The sequence below is a fragment of the Arvicanthis niloticus genome, chromosome 12 (assembly GCF_011762505.2).
Source record: "Arvicanthis niloticus isolate mArvNil1 chromosome 12, mArvNil1.pat.X, whole genome shotgun sequence".
NCBI lineage: Eukaryota > Metazoa > Chordata > Mammalia > Rodentia > Muridae > Arvicanthis > Arvicanthis niloticus.
In genome coordinates this window covers 41,150,430-41,176,138 of record NC_047669.1, presented here as the reverse complement: position 1 = coordinate 41,176,138, position 25,709 = coordinate 41,150,430, and the positions used below count along the sequence as shown (strand labels likewise).

Here is a 25,709-nt window from a genome sequence, read left to right as displayed (position 1 = left end):
TTCAGGAAACTTGAATTACTGCAACACCCCCCCCCCCACCCCAGCTCTAGCTCCCAGCCCTTAAATCTCTGTGTCCTCTCCAATCAGAACCTGCCATGAAGTCATTCTCGATTGGTGCTGAGCACATACGTCACATGGCCTGATCTTACATAACAATGAACAAGCAAAATGCATACGCAGTAAAGCCTAGCCTATGTGCCACCCAGGCTTCCTGAAATGGTGAACCAACACTCCAGGGGCGTCTGGCACCCAGCCAGGCGCCATCTTGAGTTCAGCTCCCCACAGAAAAGCATGGCTCTGTGGTAGCTAAGACCAAGCCAGATCTGGGGTCAGCCTGCTCCTGGCATATTCCTAAATCTACAGGGACCCACTGGCTTCCTTGTAATAAAGAGGATGCTGTTAACAGTCTGATCTACAGGGCATCTCTGAGGACCAGCTGACCAGTTCCTCAACCTAGGACTTTGAGGGAACTAAAAAATCATTGGCTGATGATAACTTCCGTTCCAGCATATGGTGATAAACTACTGTGCACTCCATTTGATAAGTGGACACAGTAGAGAGCTCAGAGTGAACATCTTCCCTTGATTTCCCTTCTCACAGAGCATCATCAGTAGCAAAGTGAAGTTTTAGCTGTCACCTACTGATCAGACTGTGAAAGATCTGGGGATCACGCTGAGAATGCTAAGTTTCCCTTGCAAATAGATTAAGTAGGTATCATTCCAATGAAAGTGAAAGATCCTGAGAAAATGAGACACATTTAATAATCACAAGGAGCTGAGGGGGTTTGCATCCCCGTGGAGGGAGAAATAGTGTCAACCGGCCAGATCCCCCACCCCCGAGCTCCTGGGGACTGGACCACTAACCAAAGAGTACACATGGAGGGACCCATGGCTCCAGCTGAATATGTGGCAGAGGAAGGCCTTGTTGGACATCAGTGAGAGGAGCAGCCCTTGATCCTGTGGGGGCTCAATGCCCTGGTGTAAGCGAAGGGCAGGGTGGGAAGGCAGGAGTGGGTGGGGGAGCATCCTCATAGAGGCAGGGGAAGGAGAGATGGGATAGGAGGTTTCCAGAAGGGAGACCTGGAAAGGGGATAATATTTGAAATGTAAATGAAGAAAATATCCAACAAAAGAAAAAAAAAATCACATCAGATAATGGGTATAAATCTTGACATGCCAGGTAAACCAGGCATTTGTCAACAGTAGAGTCAACCCCTAAATTCAAATAACTGTTTCTACAGAAACTACTACTACAAGCCAGGAGAGATGCTTTGTTTCATTGACAATGAGCCTTGTTTGGAGAATTGAGGGAAGCTCAAATTCATCGAATCTAGCGATCAAGCACATCGGGGTGATGAGACCCTCTCTGTCTCTGGGAGGCCTCATTAGGCTGGTAAAATAAGACACAGATGAATACATGCACAAAACCCCAATATGAGCACAACAAAACAATAAAACCAAATGCAGGTTTTCACAGCACAGCACGCGGTCTGTCTCACATGAGCCAAAGAACACTGAGTTCGCTGGGCAAGTGACCCATTCCAAGAGAAATAACACGATAATTACGAAAGCTGATAAGACTAATGTCCTTGGTTTTCAAATATCCCTAAATCAAAGGAAAGTCTAGTATCTAATTCTTTTCTTGCATTTCCATTCCATGGATAACCCTCAGTCCCCTGGTTCTCCCTCCCAACCCCCACCCCCTAATTTAACCTTTAGCATCAGCTAGCTTTCCATAAGCCAGCTTTAAAACCATCCTCTTAAAAGCCGGACTCTTGCAATGATTCTGGACTAGTAAAAACATCCGTTTAACCCATGACGAAAGAGGACAATTTAAATGAAAAATCCAAAATGAATTTTAAAAAGTTAGATTTTGATTGTATAGTACCTTATACAATATGGCTGAAAAATAAAATTCTGCACTTTGCACTGAGATAATGCAAGTTGGCTTTTATCAAATTTCTAAGAAAAAAATTGACTTGGAGACAATGTATTGCTTTCTGAGATCAGGCAGATGAGTAAAGTCCAGTTACATCCAATAGAAAAAAAAAAATAAAGTACTTAAAAGATTTATCTGTAGCACCACATGGGGAAATAGTTTTCTCTTTTCAAAATAGACCTTTCTGGTAACAAACTCATGGTGAGCTGATTAAAAGATGGTATGCATTTATTAAGAACGTACTCACTTATTCAGAAGTTGATACCTGCTCTGCCAATAGCTTTAAACATCTTTTTTTTTTTTTTTTTTAATTTACTTCAATTCTGCTAAATTTTATGCCTTGGAAGAAAATCAAATGATTCTAGGGTTTTGAATGTTTTAATGAAAAATTGGATTTATCTTGGAGATTTAAAGCCAAATACTTACCTCATGGTAAATCTATTTGTAGAACAATAAGTAACTCAGAAACTGGCTTTAGAGAAAGGGAAAAATATCTGTCTTAAGGGGTACTCACAGCTCGAAAGACTCTGTGAGTCTCCAACCACTTCCCATTCATGAACCTATTATCTTTCTAAGTTCAAAACAACATGAAAGAAAAAAGAAATATAAGGCCCTTAGGATCTTCAACTCATGGGACTTTATTTAGGTGGAATATGAAGGAAGACAGGTCACACACATACACACACACACACACACACACACACACACACACACACACACTGAACATTAACAATGGTGCTAAACCAGGTACCCAACCTTTTGGTGCCTGTAGTTAATGGTACCAGTTACTCAGGAAGGTAAAGCAGAAGAACCCCTTGTTCTCTGGTGTTCAAGGCCAGGTGAACAGATAGTGAAAATTCAGTCATTTGTAACAGCAGTTCACATGGAGTGTGCTAAAAGAAAACAAAGTCTATTCAATACATAGAGAGAGACCTATAAATGGTTTCTGCCCGGCCTCCTGTGGACAAGAGGCTCCACCACTGATCATGTGGGCAACCATAACAAAGGCAGTGGTAGTAACAAATGCAAGCCTTTGGGGGCACAGCTGCTACACATCAAAGCTCACTTACATATTTAAGAATTAGGTAGCTATGATGCTTGGTCTCTTTAAATAAAAAACATTTTTATAGGGAATTACAGGAACAAACCACTAGGAGTTCCAGTTGTTGACCAAAGGATTCCCTCTAAAGTAGTGACCAGTCATAAAACATGGGGACTCAGTTGGCAGCCAGATTGCTGGAGTCACACACTATGCACCTGCATTGACTAGCTACGTAGCCTTGAGACATGTACTTAAGCTTGGATTTCCTTATGGATTTCCAATGGCTACTTTATGGATAGGTTCTCAACCTCCCTAATGCTGTGACCCTTTAATACAGTTCCTCATGCAGTGATGACCACGACCATAACATTATTGTCTTGCTACTTCAAAAGTGTAATTTTGCTATGTTATGAATCATAATGTCAATATCCAGTTGACATGCAGAATATCTGATAGGCATCCCTTGTGAAAAAGGGTCCTTCAACCCTGAAAGGGGTTATAACCCACAGGTTGAGAACTGCTGGTTAAGAGGATTCAAAAACTGCTAAGTGCCCAGCAGCTGTCTCTTGGGAGTCTGGTAAGTGCCCATCTTCATTGCTGACAGCTGTTTGCCTCTTGCTAATTATCTAAGGGTTCTATCGGGGAAGAGGGGCTTCACCTGGTCTCCATGGCCGCTCTGCATAGCCCCCTTCTGTTGTTCTTCCTGCCTCCACCCCACCAGTTTTCTCCCAACCCATGCTCCACTTCTAGCTATTTTCACCAACAAATCCACAACCACTTCCTTGTGATGTTTACCTTCAGGAGAATACGTAGTAACAAACGCCATCATTTTAAACTTTATGGCGCCTCAGCACAAAATGATGCTCGGATGCATAATTACATGGAGGTTAAACGGCAGAAGCTATGAGTCTAAATTGCAGTGATAGAGGAAATACATACTTTTCCCCCCTTGTTATCTAGTCAAATATAAAAAAATTAAGGGAAGAGTCAGCAAGATGGTTCAAGCAGGAAAGTGCTGGCCACTGAGACAAATGTGTCCTCCATCCCCAGGACTCACAGTTTGGAAAGAGAGAAATGGTTTGCAGGTCTCCTATCATGAGTGCCAGTCCTCCACCTCACATCTACAAAAATTAACTGTAACAAATGCTTTTAAAGTCAAGGATCAAGCTTTAAAGAGCCATTATTAATGTATAAGAGTATAAGGAGCATTAAATTTTACAGCATCTAATTTATGTTTATTCATATCTCCGTTTCTGTAAGTAAACTGTATTCAGAATGTTTTCAAACTTGACTTTCCTCTGTGAAATAAAAGTGCAATGCATCAAAATAAGAAACAATTACAGTTTTACCAAAAACTTGCTAAGTTACCAGTTGATTAATGAAACTTTCTAATTTTCATTTCTGCTTAGTAGAGCAAGTCAAATTTCTTATTGTATATATATTTTTAACTAATAACTAATTTGTTAGGGATGCTGGAAGATACAAAAATCTAGAACGTGGAGAATCCCTGTTCTCTTCCTCTGGAATGACAGCTATGGATTCTAAGCAGCACCTGGTCTCCAGTCACCAAGTGCAAAGAGGCAGCTTCACTATTCACCTCTCTTTGACGATTAGACCTTCCCCATGGGACTGCCCAGTGAGACCACCATGGCTGCCATCACAGCCTTTAATTTTGCTTTAATTCTCTTTACTAATCTTGTTTTGAGAGTTGTTCCTCCCTGTCAAGAAAACATGCCTCAGACAAGAGTGAGAAGAATATGGCTGTTTTTAGTTACTCCCTCCTCTGCTAAAATAACTTCTATGATTTCCTGGCCTCACTTCTCAGAGCCAAATATAAAACCAAACCAAATCACACAACCACTCTTTGACCATGCGTTTTCACAGTAGACACTAAAATCTTGCATAAACCATCACTGCGGTGGAAATATAATAGCCCAACCCTTGATAGCAACTGCGACAAAGCTCAGAAACAGGAAGTATGTCAAGGCCAAGCGCATTCAACTTCTTCTATGGGAAACTGATAAAAATGTATAAAGCATGCACACTGTGTGCTAGGCCCTAGATACTCTGTTGTGCACCGTTTATCCAGGCTTCACAACACTTCTGGGAGATCAGAGAAGTTAAATACCTTACTCCAAACCACTCCACCGTAAGCAGGGGGATCCAACTTAAATCCAAGTCTGTTTGACTCAGAAGTCTTTTTTCTATCTGCTGCCTCTCAAGTAAAGGGTAAACCTTCTTAAGTCGTAGGAGTCAAGCCCAGGGCTCCTTCCGGGATACAGTATCTGATGGGACTCAGCACTAGTCCCGGAATCAATCTTCAAGATGGTGCCTGGAAGGGCCCTGAGAGGCCCACAGTTGCACAAAATGTGCTCCTTGAAAAACGAGTGCAACTGTGAGAATGAAAACTCTTTCCTTTACGAACACCCCTGGATTCCTAACACCTGGCTGGAAGACAAGCTCTTCAGTCAGCATTTGCAGTGGATTTTGAGTAGACAAGACTCTTTTTCCATTTGTTATTTGAGCCAGCAAAGTAAAGCTGTTTGCCTTATGCTACCCAGTTGATGGATTGTCACTCTCCTCTCTTCTTTCTATCACCCCCCTCTCATTCGCTCTCTTTCCCCCTCTCTCTCCCCTCTCTCCTCTCTCTAGCATCTTTGCAAAATTGATCAACAGCTGAACATAAAACTGAGTGGCAAGAGCTGCGCACAGTGGCTCAGCCTTTGACTGTGTTTCTCACCTGGGCACAGGTGAGCCTCTGGGACTTCAGAGCCAGGCTGATTTGGAATATGAGTCAAAAAAAATAGAGGAGAAGCGGGAGCCTAGATGATCTATTCATTAGGAATTCTGTTTTTTGTTTGTTTGTTTGGCTTTGTTGTTGTTTGTTGTTGTTGTTTTAAAACCATTTCTGGACTCTAGTGAGCATTAGGTAAATTTTTCTACTGCTTCAATCAATCTACTAAGATCCCATCCCCCCACCCCCTTTGAGACTCAGTCTAACTATACAGACCAGGCTGGACTGAAACTCATGGCAATCCTTATGCCTCAGCTTCCTGGTGGCTATAATGAGTGGTAGCTACCACACAGCTCTACTTTTAGAGGTTTTACCTCTACTTTTTCAGGTTTTACCAAATTTTATCTAAATATGAATTTTAAAATGTCAAAAAAAAAGATTAACTTTACTTTGTATGTAAGAGTAGTAAGTGACTTGGAAAAAGCCAGTTAATACTTAGTATAAAGATATGAAAACAAATGCAGATTCGTTTATCAGTGACTAGTAAGAGTATCAATCACATAGCATTAAATATTGCCCTGAATATTTTTAAAAAATAACAACTACTCATCTCACAAATGAAATGTTATAGTAAACACATCCTTCAAGTATTGAAATATGTCAGGCAATGTGGCATAATAGTCCTTGTTTTGAAAATAAAAATAATTTATTTTGTTGGGCTAAAGTCCAGTGCACTGGAAAAAGAAACGCTATTATTCTATTACAGAGGAGTGAGTCGGTGCTATAAAAGATGCTTTCTTTGCACAAAGAAATAAAATTTCCTTGTCCCTTCACTCTCAAGGGATTTCAGCTCATCAGTTTACAATCATGAAATCATCACCGGCCCACAGCATATCTGCGAAAAACTGACCAGCTACAAATGAACAGAACAGACAATGGCCCTATAGGAAACTGGCAGCAGAAAGACAAAGAAGACATGAATGTCAAGACTGTAGCTTGTAACAGATAAGGTAGCATTCCCCACAGATTGCAGTCCTATCCCCTGTGATATGTGAGGTTATACAACAAATGAAATTTACTTTGCAGGTAGAATTTAGGTTGTTAATCAGCTGGCCTGAAATAGGAGGAGCATCCAGACTTGTCTAGATGGACTCAGTACAATCACAGTTTGTCTGAAGTAGAAGAGGCCAGGGTGACTTGCTGTGATAGGACAGTTTGGCCTACTGTTGTCAGCTTTAAGGTAGAAGAGGCATGCAGGCCATTCGTGAAGCTGGAAAGGGGCAAGAAAACACACTCTGCTCAGCCACCAGAAGAGAATGTAATCCAGCCAACACCTTGATTTTAACTCATTAAGACCCAGCTGTCCTTCTGACCTACAACTGTAAGATGATGTTTATAATGTTTTAAACCTCCAAGTTTGCGATAACATTACAGCAACAGAAAGCTAATGTGTACTGGCTAATGACCCGGGAATAATGAATACAAACAGTCAGGCAAGATTCTAAGCCATCAGTCTCATGACTTGAAAAAGATCATTTGATTTAGAACACGAGTCAATTCTGAAGTAATAAAAACAAAAGCACACAGATTTCTTACTATAGAGAAGTATGACGAAACAGAGCTGGAGAGATGGTTCAGCAGCTAAGAACACTACAAGCCGCTCTAGTAGAGGACTGAAGGAGCTCAGCTCAGATTCCCGCAGGTGGCTCACAACTGCCTGTAACTCCAGCTCCAAGAGATCTGGCCTCTGCAAACATATAAAATCACATGTACACACACACACATACAGAGGCACACAGGCACATATGCACAGACACATATACACACCCGTGTGTATGTGTGTGTGTGTGTGTGTGCAACCAAAAATAATAATAAACCTTTTTTTTTTTAAAGAAATATACAAAGGGAGGGACCTTAGATGAAATGCCCTTGTGGAGTAGAAAACAGGGCATCAAGTAGAGGGGTGGGGTTGCTGTCCCACAGTCAAAAACACTGACTCAGAATTGTTCCTGTCTAAAAGAACTGCAAGGACCAAAATAGAGAAGAGACTGAGAGAAAGGACATCCAGTGACCAGCCCGACTTGAGATCCATCTCGAGGGGAGGTTCCAAGGCCTGACACTATTACTAATGCTATGGTGTACTTACAGAGAGGAGCCTAGCATGGCTGCCTTCCGAAGGTCCTAACAAGCAGCTGACTGAGACAGAAGCAGATACATACACCCAACCAATGGACGGAAGCCAGGGACCCCTGTGTTGAATTAGGGAAAGGCTGGTAGAAGCTAAGGAGGAGTCCCCCTGTCGGTTGTCCAATGTAGAGTGGTCAGCCTTGAAACTATATACAGAAAACAACAAAAACAGATGCAGCAGGTTCTGTTCGTATACATTTATGTACACACACACACACACACACACACACAAATACACATACATATATAATATAATCAAAGCAAAAGAGGCTTCCAGCTTGAGAGTGGGAAAGTACAGGAAGGGTTCAAGGGAAAGGAGGAGGGGCTTAGGGAAAGGAAAAGGGTGAAATGATCTAATTCTATTAAATAAAATTTAAAAGCAAGAAATGTAAAAAATAAAAATTATTGAAGTATTTTATGCCTTTACTAGAATGTTAGAAAAGAAAAAGAATTTAAAAAAAAAGAATCCATTGATCTAAAGTACAAGTTAGTTTTAGAAATACCACATGAAATAGCCTACTCGGCATTCCAAATCTTTGTCCCTAAGGCTTTTTAAAACACAGTAGTTTGTCTGTGATTTCCTCTGAATGGCATAGGTCCTAACTTGCCTGGTAATTGAGCTTAATTAAACAACCTCTTGAAATCTAAATACCTTTGAGTCTATTATATCCTATGCCACAAATATTTGGTGGTATCCATTCAATGCAAATCACTCTGACCTAACTCATTAGAGAGAAAATGCAGACCCAGAGGTTGGAGTCTACTCAGTGAACATTTTTCAAAGAGGAGATCATGGCATAGAAAAATGGCCTTAGTGTTTCTAATGGTTATCAAGACCCTAGTGCATCCCAGCAGATAAGACAAGAAAAACAAACAAGCAAACAGCCAGCCAGACAAAACCCTTAGAAGCAAAGATTCCTCCTTGGCCCCTAAAAGTCATCTCTAATGACTATCAACTGACCTTAACTATTGTTTAAAAAGTAAATTTTTGGCTTTCTATGTGGAAGAAGCATAGCCAAAGAATGAAATAATTGATAATAATACAAAATAAAACAAACTAGGCCAGATTTAGAAGGGGACAATGATTCAATTCTTATAAGCCTCCCCATGAAACCCCAATCAGGGACATTGACATCCCAGATACTGAAATCCACAAACACCCCAGCTATAATCAGATTAAAGATCTCTTCTGCTTTCTCTAAGTGGAAACAATACTTTCTGCATCCTGAAGCCAAGAGACATCCATCCCTGGTCACTAAGTTTCACTAATAGAGATTCTGGTCTATTCTCTCCCTTTCAGTCACCAGGTAATAGTCCAATGCTGGCCATTAAAATTATTCTCCAATTTGGCCTCCTGAAATTTCTTCAAAGTGATAATGCATTTCTGTAGTTTATCAGACCACACACCCTGCAGCTAAACATCTGGGAACTAGATGTTATCTTCCTTATCCTTGGAGACCTTGGTCCTCTGGGAAGGTCGAATGTGCTAATCATATCCATTGGAAACGATTGCCAGAAGATACAGCTGAACTAGATGATAACACTTGTCCTTAGCAGATATCCCTCCTTAGAGTTTGGGTATGCTTTCATATAGATCTCAGCTTAAGCCCTTTTGCTGCTGAGTAGATCATGAGACTAGGAAGATGGTGGACATCTCATATGAGACATCCTAGTCTCATACTTTTAAAAAGCAATTCTACAAAACCACATGAATTTGGATATCTCACTGATGCTCAGGGAACACTTTTGCTAATATCAAGGTCTTAAGGGTTGAGGAATCATATCTCTGGCCTGAGGGGATTCAGAACTTCCTGGAGGTTTATTAATAGACAACTGTCTAAACCTTGTAAGATTATCATCTGGCCAAAAGCTCTCTGACAAATTCCAAAGAGAAACTCTTGTCACCTCCTTACAGATGAACATGAAAATACTCTTTAGGGAAACCTATTTGGTCTGGAGAATTTAAGATAATATAAATCCTATCTAACATGAAGGTTGTCTCTATTCTTCAATAGGCTACCTTCTGTGCTACAACGAAAAACACGCAATGGAAATAGCCAGTTAAATTCAGGCTTTGGACAGCCCACACAATAGGCATTCCAATTTCCCTAGATACCAATGATATTCTAAAAGAAAAGGAAAAAATTTAAGATCCATGATCTAATATAACATGTGGACTTTATTTAGATAGTGATTCAAATAGACTGGGACTAAAAAATACCATTGTAAAACCACATGAGAAATTTTAAGTATGGACTAGGTATTAAATGGTATTATAGGATTAATTGTAATGATATAATAAAGGTGTGGGATTATTAAAATATTTCTCATATGTTAGAGATGCATACTTGATTTTAAAAGTGTATCTCTTTATGCTTTAAAATACTCTGGGAACTAGATGACATCTTTCTTATTCTTAGAGACCTTGGTCCTCTGGGAAGGTCAAATGTGCTAATCATATCCATTAAGCAGTATGTACAAACACATAGGACATTAGCACAATGATATATATTCAAGGTGCATTGCAAGCCACTCATCAACATTCTCTCCCTTGCTTTTGGAAATTTATACAATAAAATGCTAAAAACGAAAATAATAAAATAAGGTGTCCCCAGCCTATTTGATCACCCATCTTTATTAAAACAATGTAAGGTTAGAGTGTTTAAGCTGAAAATTCTCTTTAGTTTTCTATACAACTTTTAATTTGTAATTTGACTTCCACCATTTTAGGATTTAATTCTTTCACTGGCTATAAAGAAAGCTAAATGACCAACAAATGACCAAATTCTCTATTTAAATAACAAAATAAAAGGTCTATCAAAAATACAATGTTAATACTAACACTCACTGTAAAGGGGGAGGTGGATCTGCTCTCTATGTGAGGGTAAGTGTGTGGTTTCCGGCTGCTATTCATAGTGAAGATTGAATAAATGCCAGGGAATATTTGTAAACATTCAAGTTCTTCATGGAATTTGTTATTATACTTGTCACAACTACCTAAATCTGAGAGTTAAAGGGTAACAAACTCTTGGGATTGCTTTAAAGTGGTTTTCTTATGTAAAATCAAGTTACTCGCTAATTAACAACATTATCTTTAGTTACTTATTAATAATATTATCTTTTGGCTGGCATTAAGGAGCAGCAGAGACCTCTCTGGGAAAAGCAATAGGCAAAAGGACAAAATTAATTCATCTTGACATTCTCGCTACACACTCTAGAGCCACTATCAAGTACTTGAACACATGCAATCAAACTTCTAAAGTTCAGAGACAGCCTCTTAAACAACATCTTAGCAGGGAGGAAAAAATGTGAATCTCATCCTAGACTTTCAAAATTCTCACAATGAATCATCCTTTTCAAAGCATTTAATCCTTTAAAAGGATTTTATTTACATTATTTTTTGCAGAAAAAGCAAGAAGATGGCTCACATCCTGAAACTCTAATTTTACCTCATTAAAATATTTTCAAAGAAGGGAGCATGGCATAGGGGTTTTCTAGGGAGGGGAGATGGGGAAAGGGGATGGCATCTGAAATGTAAATAAAATATCCAAAAAAATAAAATAAACATTACAGATGTAAAAAAAATAAAATAAAATATTTTCAAAGAAATGCATGATTTTATAATCCATATTGAGCTTTAATCTCCTTGTTTGAAATAATTTAAAAAATTTAAAATATAACATGTTTTCTTTCCAATGATAACATCTTATGAAAAGATAACCCAAAATCTATAGTTGTCACATCTTCTACCATAAGAAAGGAAAGATAACAGAAAAAAATTAGCCATATAAACAATGTCACAAGGGATAACCCCAGTATCTCAGTTATTTCTTTCCTTTATGTATTCAGTTAGGTGGGGAGGGATTATAGGTTCAACATCTGTTAAGACAATTATTTCTTCATGCAATAAAAAGCTTCAGTATAAAGAACCTGGTCTCCGGGTTGCAGTTATGAAGGCGATTTGTATTGCCACATTGGGCTCAGCCAAGGATGTAGAAGAAATATTTCTCATCTTCCATGTTTGGACACCTTGTTACAGGTGTTACTTCTTACCACCCATCTATGAGTCTGGTCCCCAAGCACCTTACCGACTACAGCCTCCGTGAATTTTCCTTCTGTAGGAAGAGGAAAGTACTGGTTTGGAGACACGTTGCTGCCATATCCCAGGAGAAAACCTTCCAGCTTTACGTTTGGATTTGGACGCAGGAACTTCAAGAGGATGGAGTCACTGGTGGTATTGATGTGCACTTTCAGGCTTGGCTTTTTACCTGATCATAGAAACATAGGTAAGTGCCTGATATTCCATCCACTCCTCATACTACAACCACCACCGCTCAGCAACCCTTGCTTGCTGGAGGCATTGTTCATACAACAAATGTTGTCTCTTTGTATACTCAGGTGACCAAAACATTGGCTCACATTAAAATTAAGAAAAATGTGCTTAATAGTGTATAAATCAGACTAAAATAACAATCAAAATATTGAGATGTCTAATTCTTGATAGTTATTGAAGAAGTGAGTGTGGGAGGGTGTTGGGGGGGGGTAGGGGACTCAATTTTTCCAAAGTAGGCCAGAATATTCACTTTATGTATACATTAATAAAATGTGGTGCAAGGATCTGAAGTTTCTTATTGGTAAAATTTAACCAATGCACCTTAAAATATCTCAGCATCCTTGGGATACTCAGCAGACCCTTACCCACAGGTTTTGGTAACTAATAGAGCAGGGTATGGGGGAAGAAAGAAGGTTTCTGGTATAGGACCTGTTAAGATGCTGAAATGGGTGATGTTGCATGCAAGACCCTTGAGAATCACAATAGTGTGTCAGATCCTCAGAAGTGGAGTTACATGTAGTTGAGAACTAACATGTGTGTGCTTAGGAAATAAACTCTAGTCCTCTACAAAGGCACGAAGTCCTCTTAGCCACTGAATCAGATCTCTCCGGTCCACCATGTGTTCTTTAATTCACTGTTAATGTGTTTCTTTAAGGAGCCATGCCTATTTAAATGGTGCTTCCTGGTCAAGGCCTCATTCATGATGTTATATAAAATATAGTCTAATACTTTTCTCAGGCAACTCAAGTTTCTGGACTATAAAACATGTGTGCCTCGAAAGATTAGGGTCATGGGTTTTCTCTTCATTCTGCAAATATTTTTGCCCTTTTAGAAGACTGCCTTTACTGATTTAGCAATTCACACCCTGTTTCTCATTTACTAAAGTCATATGTTGAATAAATACTAACCACCACATCAGTACAGCATGAGCCCCCCACAATAGCAATACATAAGATTTTATTATCTGAATAATCTTGATCAATGTAGGATCAATATACTAGGCTTTGTGTGGGGAATGTGTTTTTGAGACTTTGCAAGTTAAATGTTTTGTCCCAGGCTGGTGGATCAAGTCACTGAGGGTAGATCATGAGAACTTTGACTTCATCTGTAGATTAATCCTTTGAATGATTTGTAATAGGGTGACATTAATAGGAAATGGTGAAAAGCAGAAGGTGGGACCTGTGTGGAGGAACAATGTCACTAGGAGCATGCTCTAGAACGTTCCATCTTGTTTCTGGCCCTACCCTGTCTCTCTGCTTCTTGGTAAACAACATTGCTCTACAATGCACAGTGTTCTGCCCCACCACAAACACAAGGCACCTAGGCCAGCTGCGAAGGCACTAAAATCTATCAAAGTATGAACCAAAGAAAACCTCCCTTCCTTTTAATATACTTCTTTTAGGTATTTGTCACAGTGACAAGAAGCTAACTAACACAGGTACATAAAATGTTTGCATTAAGCCTTTGAAAAAAGAAAAGTATTTCCTTCAGAAGAGCCATGCTACTGGACTCATTTCTACCTCAGCAGCCAGGAGTATAAGTCCTGTGCATGTACACATTACTTTCAACTTCCCCCAAACAAAATGATTTCACAAACATTTTCATTCTTGCTTATTGAAAACCATAGACACTGAGTGTGGTAGTTTGAATATGCTTGGCCCAGGGAGTGGCACTATTAGGAGGTATGACCTTGTTGGAGTAGGTGTGTGTCACTGTAGGTGTTGGCTTAAGACCTTCATCCTAGCCACCTAAAAGTTAGTCCCCTTATAGCAGCCTTCAGATAAAGATGCAGAACTCTCAGCTCCTGCTGTACCATGCCTGCCTGAATGCTACCATGCTCCTGCCTTGATGATTATGGACTGAACCTCTAAACCTGTAATCCAGCCCCAATTAAAGGGTGTCCTTATAGGAGTTGCCCTGGTCATGGTATCTGTTCACAGAACTAAAACCCTAACTAAGACACTGAGTGACTTATTGAAAATCAAAAGAAGGAACTTCATAGTTAATCTAGTTTAGTTCTTCTAAATGATGACAATGGCAACTGGATGTACCCATGGTGCTCATCACTTTGTCTGTTCACTGTCAAAACTAAGTCTCAAGGCTCTTGCTGCCTGGATTAGCCCAACCTTATTCTCACCAAGGCCACTGCTATTACTCAACGGCATTAGGCATGGTCAAGCCATGGGCCTCATCTTGAAGGCTTTGGTTTGTCTTAATTTCACCAGGTTTTAATTAAATGATGAACAACTTAGAAAAAGATAGATTTTGTCCAATTCAGTTTTTCCCCTTTTAATCAACATTCCTCTACTGGCCCTAGTATTACTCCTTTTTTTTTTTTTTTTCTCAATAGAACAGGTGACATGTAAGTCACAAACACATTTTACTGCTTTAGATGGTTGTCAGTTCTCACAAAAAGTTAAAACACAGCCACACTGTTGGCAGGATATTAAAAAAAAAAACCTTTTTAAGACCCATCCCATGGGCAAGGACCAATGCCTGACACTATTGTTTATACTAGTATTCAATGATAGTTTATACTTCTGAACAACGCTCTAATATCTGGGACTCATATCTCTGTGTATTATACATTAATTTTAATTTTTAATGATAAATAATCTTTATTATGAATTATTATTGTTTGATTCTATCATGAGTGTTGAACATTTAGACGCTTAAGTATAATTTGTCATTTACAAAGTTGGCACTCAAAAACTGTGTAATCAAGTTACCCAAAATTCATAATGCTTTATTTAGGTGAGTTTATGATTTTTGAGTTGGTCTGGATTCATAGATATCTTTGACCACATGTGGACAGAGGGCCACTAGTTGGACAGGTTTGATGATTTAAATCTCATTCATGTAATAAAAATTATCTTTCAGCATTTAGTCATAGTTACACTTCTGGCAAATAATGTAGATAAAACAGAAAATAGCACACTACTATACAACCTTAACCAAAATAATGCATAAATAAACAACAAATATATTACCCAAAAACGGTCAGGAGTACAGAGAAGAAAGAACTACAGGAAAAAAATCTTATTATATGTGAGAGTAAACAAAAATATATTTTAGGAAATCAGTACTAGACTGCATTTGGAAAAGCTGCACATTGGCACAGTACATTCTTGGACCCATGACAGTGGTTTCTAAGCCTCTATTTGCAACACCCAACAGTATCTCTAAATATTTCAAAGTATTGTGAAATTCTAAAAACAACTAAATAAAATGTCTTCCAAAGCAAAATTAAAATTAGCCCATTTTTAAATCTTAAAGGTAAATATATGCATTAAAAACATGGTGTGAGATTGGCAAACCAAACAAAAGGAAGTGACAGCACTGTTAGCTCAAAGAACTCTGATTACCAGACCAACCGAAGGAGGGAGACTGCCTGGCTGCTGAGGGCTGTGGACAGGTTCTAGTTTTGCAAAGAAACATCCTGGCCTGGGATAAACCTCAGTCACAGAAGGGATACCAGAGTTCAAGCAACACCAAAACAAACAGTAACAACAAACCAAACCACCACCAACAAAAACAGTAACACCTCAAACAAAATTTGTACTTTGGTATAAGCAGCAAAGCCATTATAGCCATCCAGTCACAGACCTCAGAAAAAGAAATCGACATTAAAATACATTTGGCAAAATTCTTTTCACATCTAATCTCTCATAAAGACATCTTATACTTTCCAAGTATTATACAATATAGTAAAACTTGTTGATATCATGTTGGTCAAGATGATAAAATTCTTGAGACAAGAAGATTACTGATGTTTGCTTTTCAGGCATCTTAGCCAAAAACAAACTCTAAATTCAGGAAGAAACTCTGTTCCAAGGAAGATGTCAGAAAATGATTGAATCGGATACCAGACATCATCCTTTAGCTTCTGCATACCTATACATGTGTATACACATGGGTACTCCATGCACTCAAGCATGTACCACACACACATAAACATAAACTTCATATACAGATATATAAACATACAGAGACAGTTATACAGAGAGAGAGAGAGAGAGAGAGAGAGAGAGAGAGAGAGAGAGAGAGAGAGAAGGAGGAAAGAAGGGGGATGGAGAGAGAGAGACAGTGATAGAGACAGAGAGAAATAGAGAAGAGAAACTGTAGACATCATTCAAGTAAGTGGACATAGCTGTGCATTGTCCTACTATGTGCAAGTCATAACTTACCATTTCTTGGTCAGTCCACTAATCAAAGGGAAATAAAAATTAAAACCACAATGATGTATAACGGTTAAAATTAAAATAGCAATAAGTTAATGATATATAAGGTACAATTTGGAGGTCTTTTACATTTTAATTGTGAGTGTTAGCTAGAGAAGGGTTGAAAGGCTACCACAAGAGCCAAGCAATTTCAACCCTAGCTATTGCACATAGGAGAGGTGAAAACACAGCTATGTAAAAGATGTATGAGGACATTCAAAGCAACCTTAAACTGGAAACAAACCCAAAACCCATCAGTGGCTGAGAGGATAAGCAAACTATGTCTCATTGATACAATTGGATATGATTGAGTAATAAAACAAATTACTTATGTATAAAAAGACAGGCTGAAGCTTTAGTCTGGCGTTCCACCTTGCCACTGTGGGATGGAAGAGATCTTTTCTCCTCACACAGATGCCTTCTAAGAACATTCGAGCATGTTGCCATTACAACACTGGTAGAGTTAGCTTTAGTAGTGTGTAGTATTATCATTCAACACACACATACACACACACACACACACAATTAAGTTTTATCAGATAGCAATGTTTCAAATGCACTCTATTAAAACATTCCAATGTATTACTAACACAGAATATTAGGGAGCTATCAAGACATGCCATCTTAGTATCTTTTATTAAGTACATATGTGACAGTGTATTGAAAAGCTTTCAAAAACATAACTGAGAGCTTAGATTGTATCCCAGTAAATTCTCATGCTAAGATATACCAACCATAATGTTAACTTAAGCCTTGACAATAATTTACTGTTTGCCTTGGTTTTTAGGGATTAAAACTCAGATCATGGAATAAAGGTTTGGTGCTCAATTGATTCTCTCTTTTCTGATTTTATAAGACAAAGAAATGTGTTAAAAGTTTTGTTTTTGTTTTTTTTTTCTGCAATATCCACAGAATGGCTAGGGAGGAAAAGGCCATGAGACCATTAAGCACTTGTTTCTGGACCCGTGAGATAGATGGCAGGAACTTCTTGCCAACAACAACAACCTAAAAGCCAAGGATTCTAGTGGGAAATTTTTTAAAAGGTTTATTTTACTCTATGTGTATGAGTATTTTGCCTACATGTATGTATGTGCATGCAGAGACCAGACGAGGATGTCTGATCTCCCAGAACTGGAGTTAAAAGACAATTGTGAGCCAGTGTGTGGGTGCTGAGAACCGAACTGAGGTCCGGAAGAGTAGTAAGTGTTGTTAAACACTGAGTCTTCTTTCTAGTTCCCTGGTGGAAATTTTACATAAAGACAAAAGGTAATTTCAGTTCAATAATTTAAGGAGAGTACAAAGATTTAATGTTACTATTAAATAGTATTCAATGTTATTTAAACTGCTTTTACCAGTTCTGAAATAGCCAGGTATTTAGCTTACCTTCCATGAACACTACAGTCTAAATGAAGTAGTCACGGAGATGAGAACAACTGGGTCTCTTCTGCCATTGGCATGAGACTGAACCAGAATGTGGAAGAAATTAGATTACCTTGATAGTGTGTGTGTGTGTGTGTGTGTGTGTGTGTGTGTGTGTCTGTGTGTCTGTGTGTCTGTGTGTCTGTGTATGTGTAAAACTGCTGTTATAAGCATTTCCAGAGTTGTTGTCAGGAAAATTCTTTGTAATTTTTAAGTGAAGGATGCTGGTGGCACAATTCCTGGAATTGTGTGATACGGACAAACACTTTGGACACTGTGAACCCTAACTTACAAATGAAATCGTTCTCCATATATATAAAACACATGTCGAAGCAGAGTTATAAGCAGGGACTGCGAAGTTAAAGAGTTCACAATGTTCAGGAGATAAATTAACAACAGCACATGGTACCCGCGACAGTCACAACAAAGCACCTTACACGTGACTCACCAATGCAAATACGAAAACACAATTAAAATACAAAGAACTTGTAAAGAACGATTTTGAGAACTCTAAAGAAAAATGACACTGTAAAAATTAGAGAGAAAGAAATATTGTGATAAAAGTTTTGTGAGCCTCGTGAACATCCCCGATGTCAGAGAACTGGATCTTTAAATTAAAAAAAAAAAAAACCCTCAAAATTTGATTTTATGCATCCATGCTGATCTATTTGTAGGTATCACAAGCTATACTTCCTCGTGATCCCTGTTCTGGGACAAAATAGGACCCTCCTTTAGGACAACATATAGTGAGCCAGCCAACTGCTGAAGACTGGGTGCCCACAGGCAACACGAACTCTCAGAACGTAGGAAACACACACTTGTTCACCTGGAGACCTCTGTGCACACAAATGCCCCTAAGTGACTTTCATGGGGTATGATCTGAGGAGCCAGCTTGCTATTTATAAGGACATTAAATACACCAAATATCCAGAAGATGTTTGCTATTACATTTATAATGTTTGAATCCAGCAATGTCCAAAGTCTGAAGGGGAAAATGTTTTTCTTCCTGATGGAGCACTTTCTATGTTTGCCCAGCTGTGGTGGAGATGGGTCTCGCTTCGGCTAAAGGAGCCACTGTTTCCACCTAGGTCAGAATCCCCAGTGTTTTTTTAAACTACTCGGGCCAACACTTCCCCATCGGGTGACTCTAGAGGATGAGTGACAGACCAAACCTGCCAGGTCTGACATCCCAATACCGTTCAACAATGTTAATAGTTTTACTAAGGGAGACATAACTGCATGGCCTAGATTATAACCCAGCTGAGAGTCAGGGAAGAAAATTACTTCTTATAGATGACTCTCTAAGTCAACAAGCTATCGCTTTTATGGAGGCTTCGATGCTGAGATGTAGACAGTCTCACACAGAAGCCTTTGATCTGAGTATATTAAAGCTGTTCTTTAGTCTGGACAATGATAGTTTGGAGAGGAAGGGGTGAGGGAGAAAATGGGAATGACAGATATGTACGATCAATAACCATATATTGGCTCTTGAGGGCAAGTCTTCAAACGACAAGAAATATACACATAGTTTACCTTTGCCACGGAGAAGGCAATGGTTTGACCAATTTTGTCTCCTCTGAAACACATGCAGAAACCTAAGTCCCACTGAAAACACTGCAGGGTGTGGGACCTAGTGGGAGATTAACACCTATTGGACTGCAATGATGCCACTATCCAAAGGTGAGCTCTGCCGTCGCCTACTCTGCTGCCCTCTGGTGGTCTCCCTGGTGACGAGCCAGCAGGAAGGCCTGTCTACACAGCAGCGCCTTCACAGAGGCTGAACTTCACAACCTGTGAATTTGGAACTGATACATTTCTGGTTATTGTTGCTTACCTAACCTCCATGACATGTACATTTGCTGGTCCGATTTTCAATCCCCACCATCCTCTAACTACTAGATACTTGGTATTAATGACTTCTTTGGATGCAATGACTGGATTGCAGAATATTGTGCTGACATCTAGGTAAATTGAGTCTGCCACGAGTCAATACAGGTATAACCACAGTAGAAGGATTTCTTAAATGCAGCTAAAATAAAGAATGTTCAAAGAAAATGTCCCTTCAGTAAGCAAGTCACAAAATTCTTAATGCATGGTATTGCTGTGTGAGACAATATGGTGAGAAACTAAAAGAAATACAAGTGTCAAAGCCAGTTTGTGACACTTTTTTACTATTTAGAAAACATGTAGAATCTTTGTAACTGTTTAAAAAAATATAGGTTTGTTACTGGGTTGGTTTTGTTTTTAAAAAAATTTTTTTTTTTTACTTATTCACTTTACATCCCACTCAATGACCCCTCCCTGTTGGTCAACCCACAATCCTTCCCCCATCCCCCACTCCTTCTCCTCTGAACAGGTGGGGGGGCCCCTGAGTATGCCCCAACCCTGGCATTTCAAGTCTCTGAGGCTACACACTTTCTTTCCCATTGAGGCTAGACGAGGCAGCCCAGCTAGAACATATCCCACGTACAGGCAACAGCTTTTGGGGTAGCCGCCACTCCAGCAAATGTACATGTCATGGAGACTAGGGAAGCAGAACAACCAGAAATGTATCAGCTCCCAGTTCCCAGGTTGTAAAGTTCAGCCTCGAGGCACTGCTGTGGAGACAGGCCTTCTTGCTGGCTCGTCACCAGGGTGAGCACCAGACCACCCCTGGAGTAGGTGATGGCAGAGCTCACCAGCTGAAAACCATTATTCTTTACAAATTGGATGCATCAAAAACAAGGCTAATGCACCTCACTTTTTAAAAAAGACTCCATTTATAGATAATATCAAGGGAAAAAAGACCTAAACCACAACTCTGCTAAGTTTTCTATCATAGAAACGTGTGTGTGTGTGTGTGTGTGTGTGTGTGTGTGTGTGTAGTATTACATAATATATATTGTATGCATGCATGAAATGTTCAATGAATATATATAATGCATATTAATTATGTCCATATATCTTTCTTTCCTTCCTCTAACTACCCCCTAGTCCTTTTGAAGAAATTCTCTGAATTATGGTTTCATAGAGCTATAATTTTGGGAAACAGACAAAAGTAGTATGCTTGATATTTTGAGAATCAAATCAGCTTCTAAGAGGTCAAGAAGAATATTTCACAGCATTTAACAAAATCCCAAACACATACAAAAGTTGAAAACCACATAGAAAACTTACAGCTTCTTTGCAGTTCTAAAAAACACCCTTGGTTGTTGTTGTTGTTGTTTTGTTGTTGTGGAAAGACATCAGCAGGCTATGGGAGTTAACAGAACTCATTTCTCTTCCTTTTGTTCACATAATCTATTTGTTTAACTTTCCAAAGGGTTTGATGCTCCTTTCTCTTTTTTTAATTCAAGAAACTCCAAATTAGCTATAAAATAGTTTTCATCCACCAAAGAAGAAAACACACCACTAATATTACAAGAATCCCTGCATGCAGAAGATTCAACACCACCACTGTGAAGACACTGTTCTAAGGAGTAAATGGAATTTACTCAATAACAATGAAACATTGCATCATTCATGAAAAAAAAATCATCATTGACCAGTCACAAAACTGCCTCCAATAATTTGGATCATTTCTTTACCTTAAGTGTCAAATAAAAACATGAGATGGAGCAAGAACAAGTCGGTTCCTGGGCCTGCCATTGGTTATTCAACCATTCGTGCATATCTTCATGAGTTGTTTACAATTCAGTTAGTTCATAATACCTAGTGCTGACAAGAGCACTTTGACATTTCACAGTATTAAAAGGTTTCCTTGGGCTGGTGGAAGTAGCTAAACTGTCATTAAGACATAAGCAATCTATCTTATGTATTAAGGCATAATAGGCCATGAGACTTAGTGGGTTTTAAGAAAGTCCATTGCACATTGACCCTACAATAACGGAGCCCTATCTTACTGATATAAAAGAAACAGAAAGGATTCTGGAATAAACTTTTTATAGTCTGTGATGGTATCCTGTTACAACATAAAACAAAGACTTGGGACTCCTGATTAAGTTTATTTCAATAATTATTTTAACACATAATAGCTCCCATTTGTTTAGAAGATAGGATATTTTGTAAAACAGTTCAACAAACACTGGCATTCTTAGCAATAACTACAGTATAGGCTAAAGCACTGGCTTGTGTTTTTATTCTCTAGTTACTTCAGTTTTAAGGCTATATTTTAGTCCACAGTAATTATATATTTATTTATTTCCAAATAATTCAATTCTAGACAGATTAATTTTAGGGTAATACATACTTAAAATTAAAGTGTCATTTGGTGTAAACTTTGGCCTCAGCATCCAAATGCTACAGTTAAGAAGATTCTTATGGTTGGGATAGTAAACTCCTGTCTGAGATATTGCTATTTTAAACATCTAAACTACTTTTAAAATATTAATAATAAAATGTAAAATTTTTAGTTCACAAACAAATGTGGTGTGTGTGTGTGTGTGTGTGTGTGTGTGTGTGTGTGTGTGTTATTCCTAACATCTGCTAAAATTCTGGTTAATATAGCATTTGAATTTTTGTAGGTAAGGAATAGAAAGCCTGAGACTGGACATCGTTTCCTGCTCATCTCACATTATCAAAATTTCTCAGTTTTGCAAGGTGGGGATGACTCAAGATTTGACTTGGAAAAGAAATTTATAACATTATTTTTTAAGTGTTAGCAAAAATCTAACTGAATGAAGCCATTTGAAAAAGCAAACATCATCCTGACTTTTCAAATCACTTGAATAAGTTGTACGTTCCCTTAGAACTCAGGTTTCTAGTGTGGAAAAGTTTGTGGGTTTTTTTTTTTTTTCTCATATGAAGAGCACATATTCTGAAAGAAAATTTATCCCTTCTAGTAAAAATAAAATCTACATTTGAAATAAAGAAATGAAATTTCCTTTAGGGATTACAAGAACTACTCCTGGGAGATCAATCCTTAGACACAGAACACGGAAATTCCTAATGTGGCATAAACTGACTTTTAAAATAACCAGGGAGAGAAGCTAGGAGACACAACAGGCTGGAGGGGTTGAGCTTCAGATAATAAAGACCAGTGGGTGGTAGAGACCTTGATGCTGAGAAAATGGCAGATTCCAACAAACTAATTCATTGGTAGAGAGAAATAGACATTTGTGAACACCAGGATAAAAATCCAAGATTGTACCACTGAGGTGGTCCTGTCTTCCACCAATAAGCAATTGCTATGTCCTGGGGGCTGGGGGCAGTGCATACAATGAATGGTTAGAAACTAGTCCCCAGAACCACAAGGGTGTGTAGGGAAGGAAGGGTCAGAGCAATGTTCTTGACCATAAGACACCCCATGAGAAGAGGTGTTAAGGGAAGAATGGTGGTGGTTATTGAGTTCAGGGTGTAGTGGGTCAAGGAGCGTAGAACTGAGTAGCAGAGTCAGATCATGTAGGGCCCCTGTGGGACACATAAAAGTTCAATCACTGCGACAGAAGTCAGCCAAGAGCATGTTCCTGAACTAAATTCATGTGTGTGTGCCCACACGCACATGCACACTCACAAACACACACATATCTCATTTCTGAGAAATTAATAATACAAAATTTAAATAGTAGGAAATTACAGATAAATGTGGTTAAAAATACTACCTTTTGCTTCCTTAACACAAGCAGCTGAAGTGTTCGGAGCCATATTTAAATAGAACACTTTTGGATGAAAGGCACTGAAGATATCTTATCGTCAACAACTTAATGAAACTCAACCATTCCAAGTCCCTGAAAACCAAATGTGCTGTTCAAATAGGCTATTCTCAGTTTTATTTTACACCAAAAGCTAAAAAAATAAAGTAAAGCAATTGGCACTTAATTGTCTCTATTGACATGGGCTGAAGACTTTTCTACTTACAACTCAATCTACTCTGATCCCCAAAGCAATTTCATTTTACTGTCTGAGTTTAAATGATTGTATTCCCAGGGATCCCCACTCACCTTTTTACTAACATAACACTCCCCATAAACAGTGCTTACTGTTTGCAGCTTACTCCAGTGTGCATGGTACTACTCAGTGAAAGTTCTCCCTGACGGCACGCTGTTCTATAATAGGAAACGGCATTTCATCTCTAGTCCACAAATAATCTCTTATGTTTTCATCAAAACTGCCTTTCTTTCTTCTCAATTAGCATGAAATCTTTCTTTTATGTTTCAGGCATTTATTATATAAAACAGTAGTTTTAGACTACAGTGTTTAACAGTATATTGTATACTTTTTAATGGTGACTATACTCTATTTTCTTACCACACACAGAAAAATCTATAGACATGATTAACATTTTTATTCTGCCTTTAACAGCATATTACATACTTTTAAATGTTGAATATATACTATTTTCTTACCATATAAAAATCTTTAGGTGTGACTAACATTTTAATTAGGTTTAATTAGTCATTCTACAATGATATATATTTCAAAACATCATATTGTATGTCACAAATATAACAACTGCCTGTCAACCAAAAGATAATGAAACAGTAAGAAAAATATATTGACATGTATATGTTTACTGTATTACTCATGCTAAAAATCCTAGCCATAATAGTATGAAATTTATAATTTGATCTACTAGCATTTATTGTTTTGATTTTTTTAAGTAAAAGGAATGGTTATTTTTATAATTAACTTTTGGGAAGAGGCTCCTGTACAAGGTTCTCTGTAAGAGCTTGTAAGACATTTCATCCCTGAATGGCTAGTCTCTCCATTAAAGTAGAGATGCATTTTCTGTACTAACTTTAATTTTATGTCTGTAAGCCCCTTAACTCCTCTGAGCTGCTTACTTACTCTGTTTTCTCTCCCTGTCTCTCTTTCCAACTCTAAAGCCTCATCTTGCATTCCCTGGATGTCACCTTTGACTCTTCTCATGCCACATGTACTAACATGCCCTACAGAGGGCACCTGCTCCACTGTAGGGGGAAGCACTACTCCAGATCCCAAACTCTATACAGACACAAGATCTGAAGGCCCCAAAGACTATCAGTCTTACACATTTTTGTGGTCATCTTTTTTCCCCCTCACCCTTGTCTACTCTGGGTTGATCAAGTACAAAACACAACAAAGTACTGTTACTTCCTTTTTCTTCTTTTTGGAGGCTGGAAAAACAGTAGCTGAGCCCTTACTCCTTATAGAATAAAGATATTTTAGAAAGCTATGCTTACAAACAGGGGGGAAAATTAAGTCTAGCAACATACAGATGCAGGTACAGGGTGAATAGCATTGTGTGACTATAAAAGACTGTGTGCCCTCACACCTAAGTGGAGAGAGATGCTGATCTGTAAAGAGTTTGTTTGAGAGCCCCCAAGGTGGTGCATTAGATAAATGAATGAGCTTGCCATCCAGTGTGAGGACCTGAATTTAATTCCTAGGTCTGAAGGGGTAGAAAGACAACTGGCTCCTGAAAAATGTTCTCTGCTTTTCAGATGTGCACCATGCTGGATGCACATGAAAAAGGCAGGAGGCAGGCAGATAGGCAAGAAGAGAGGGGAAGGGGGGAGAAAGAGAGAGTAAGGGAGGAAGAGAGGGAGGAAGGAAACTTCTTAGCGTTCATTTGAGGGATGAAGAGGTGGCTCATCAGTTAAGAGCACTTGTTGCTCTTGCAGAGGACCCTGATTCAGTCCTTAGGACTCACATAGCAGTTCACAAATGTCTGTAGTTCTAAATTTAGGAGATCTGACACCTTCTGACTTCTGTGGACCAGGCACACACATAGTACCCCTACATGCATGCAGGCAAAACACTCATAACAACATAAAAATAAAAATTGAGGAGTTAATTTTTAAACACAATAATGGCTATGAGCAAAAAGTTTGCAAAGGAAGACTGGATCTTTTCCTGAGGCACACAGGACAGTGTTTTT

At 38.7% G+C, this 25,709-nt stretch overlaps 1 protein-coding gene across 1 annotated transcript in view; it reads right to left on the bottom strand.

Moving 5' to 3' along the window:
* The window catches only part of Abi3bp (ABI family member 3 binding protein), a 206,391-nt gene that overhangs the window by 141,221 nt on the left and 39,461 nt on the right, over nt 1–25,709 (bottom strand). Inside the window, 1 exon segment of the mRNA XM_076943023.1 lies at nt 11,989–12,168. Coding sequence (XP_076799138.1) covers nt 11,989–12,168 — 180 coding nt within the window.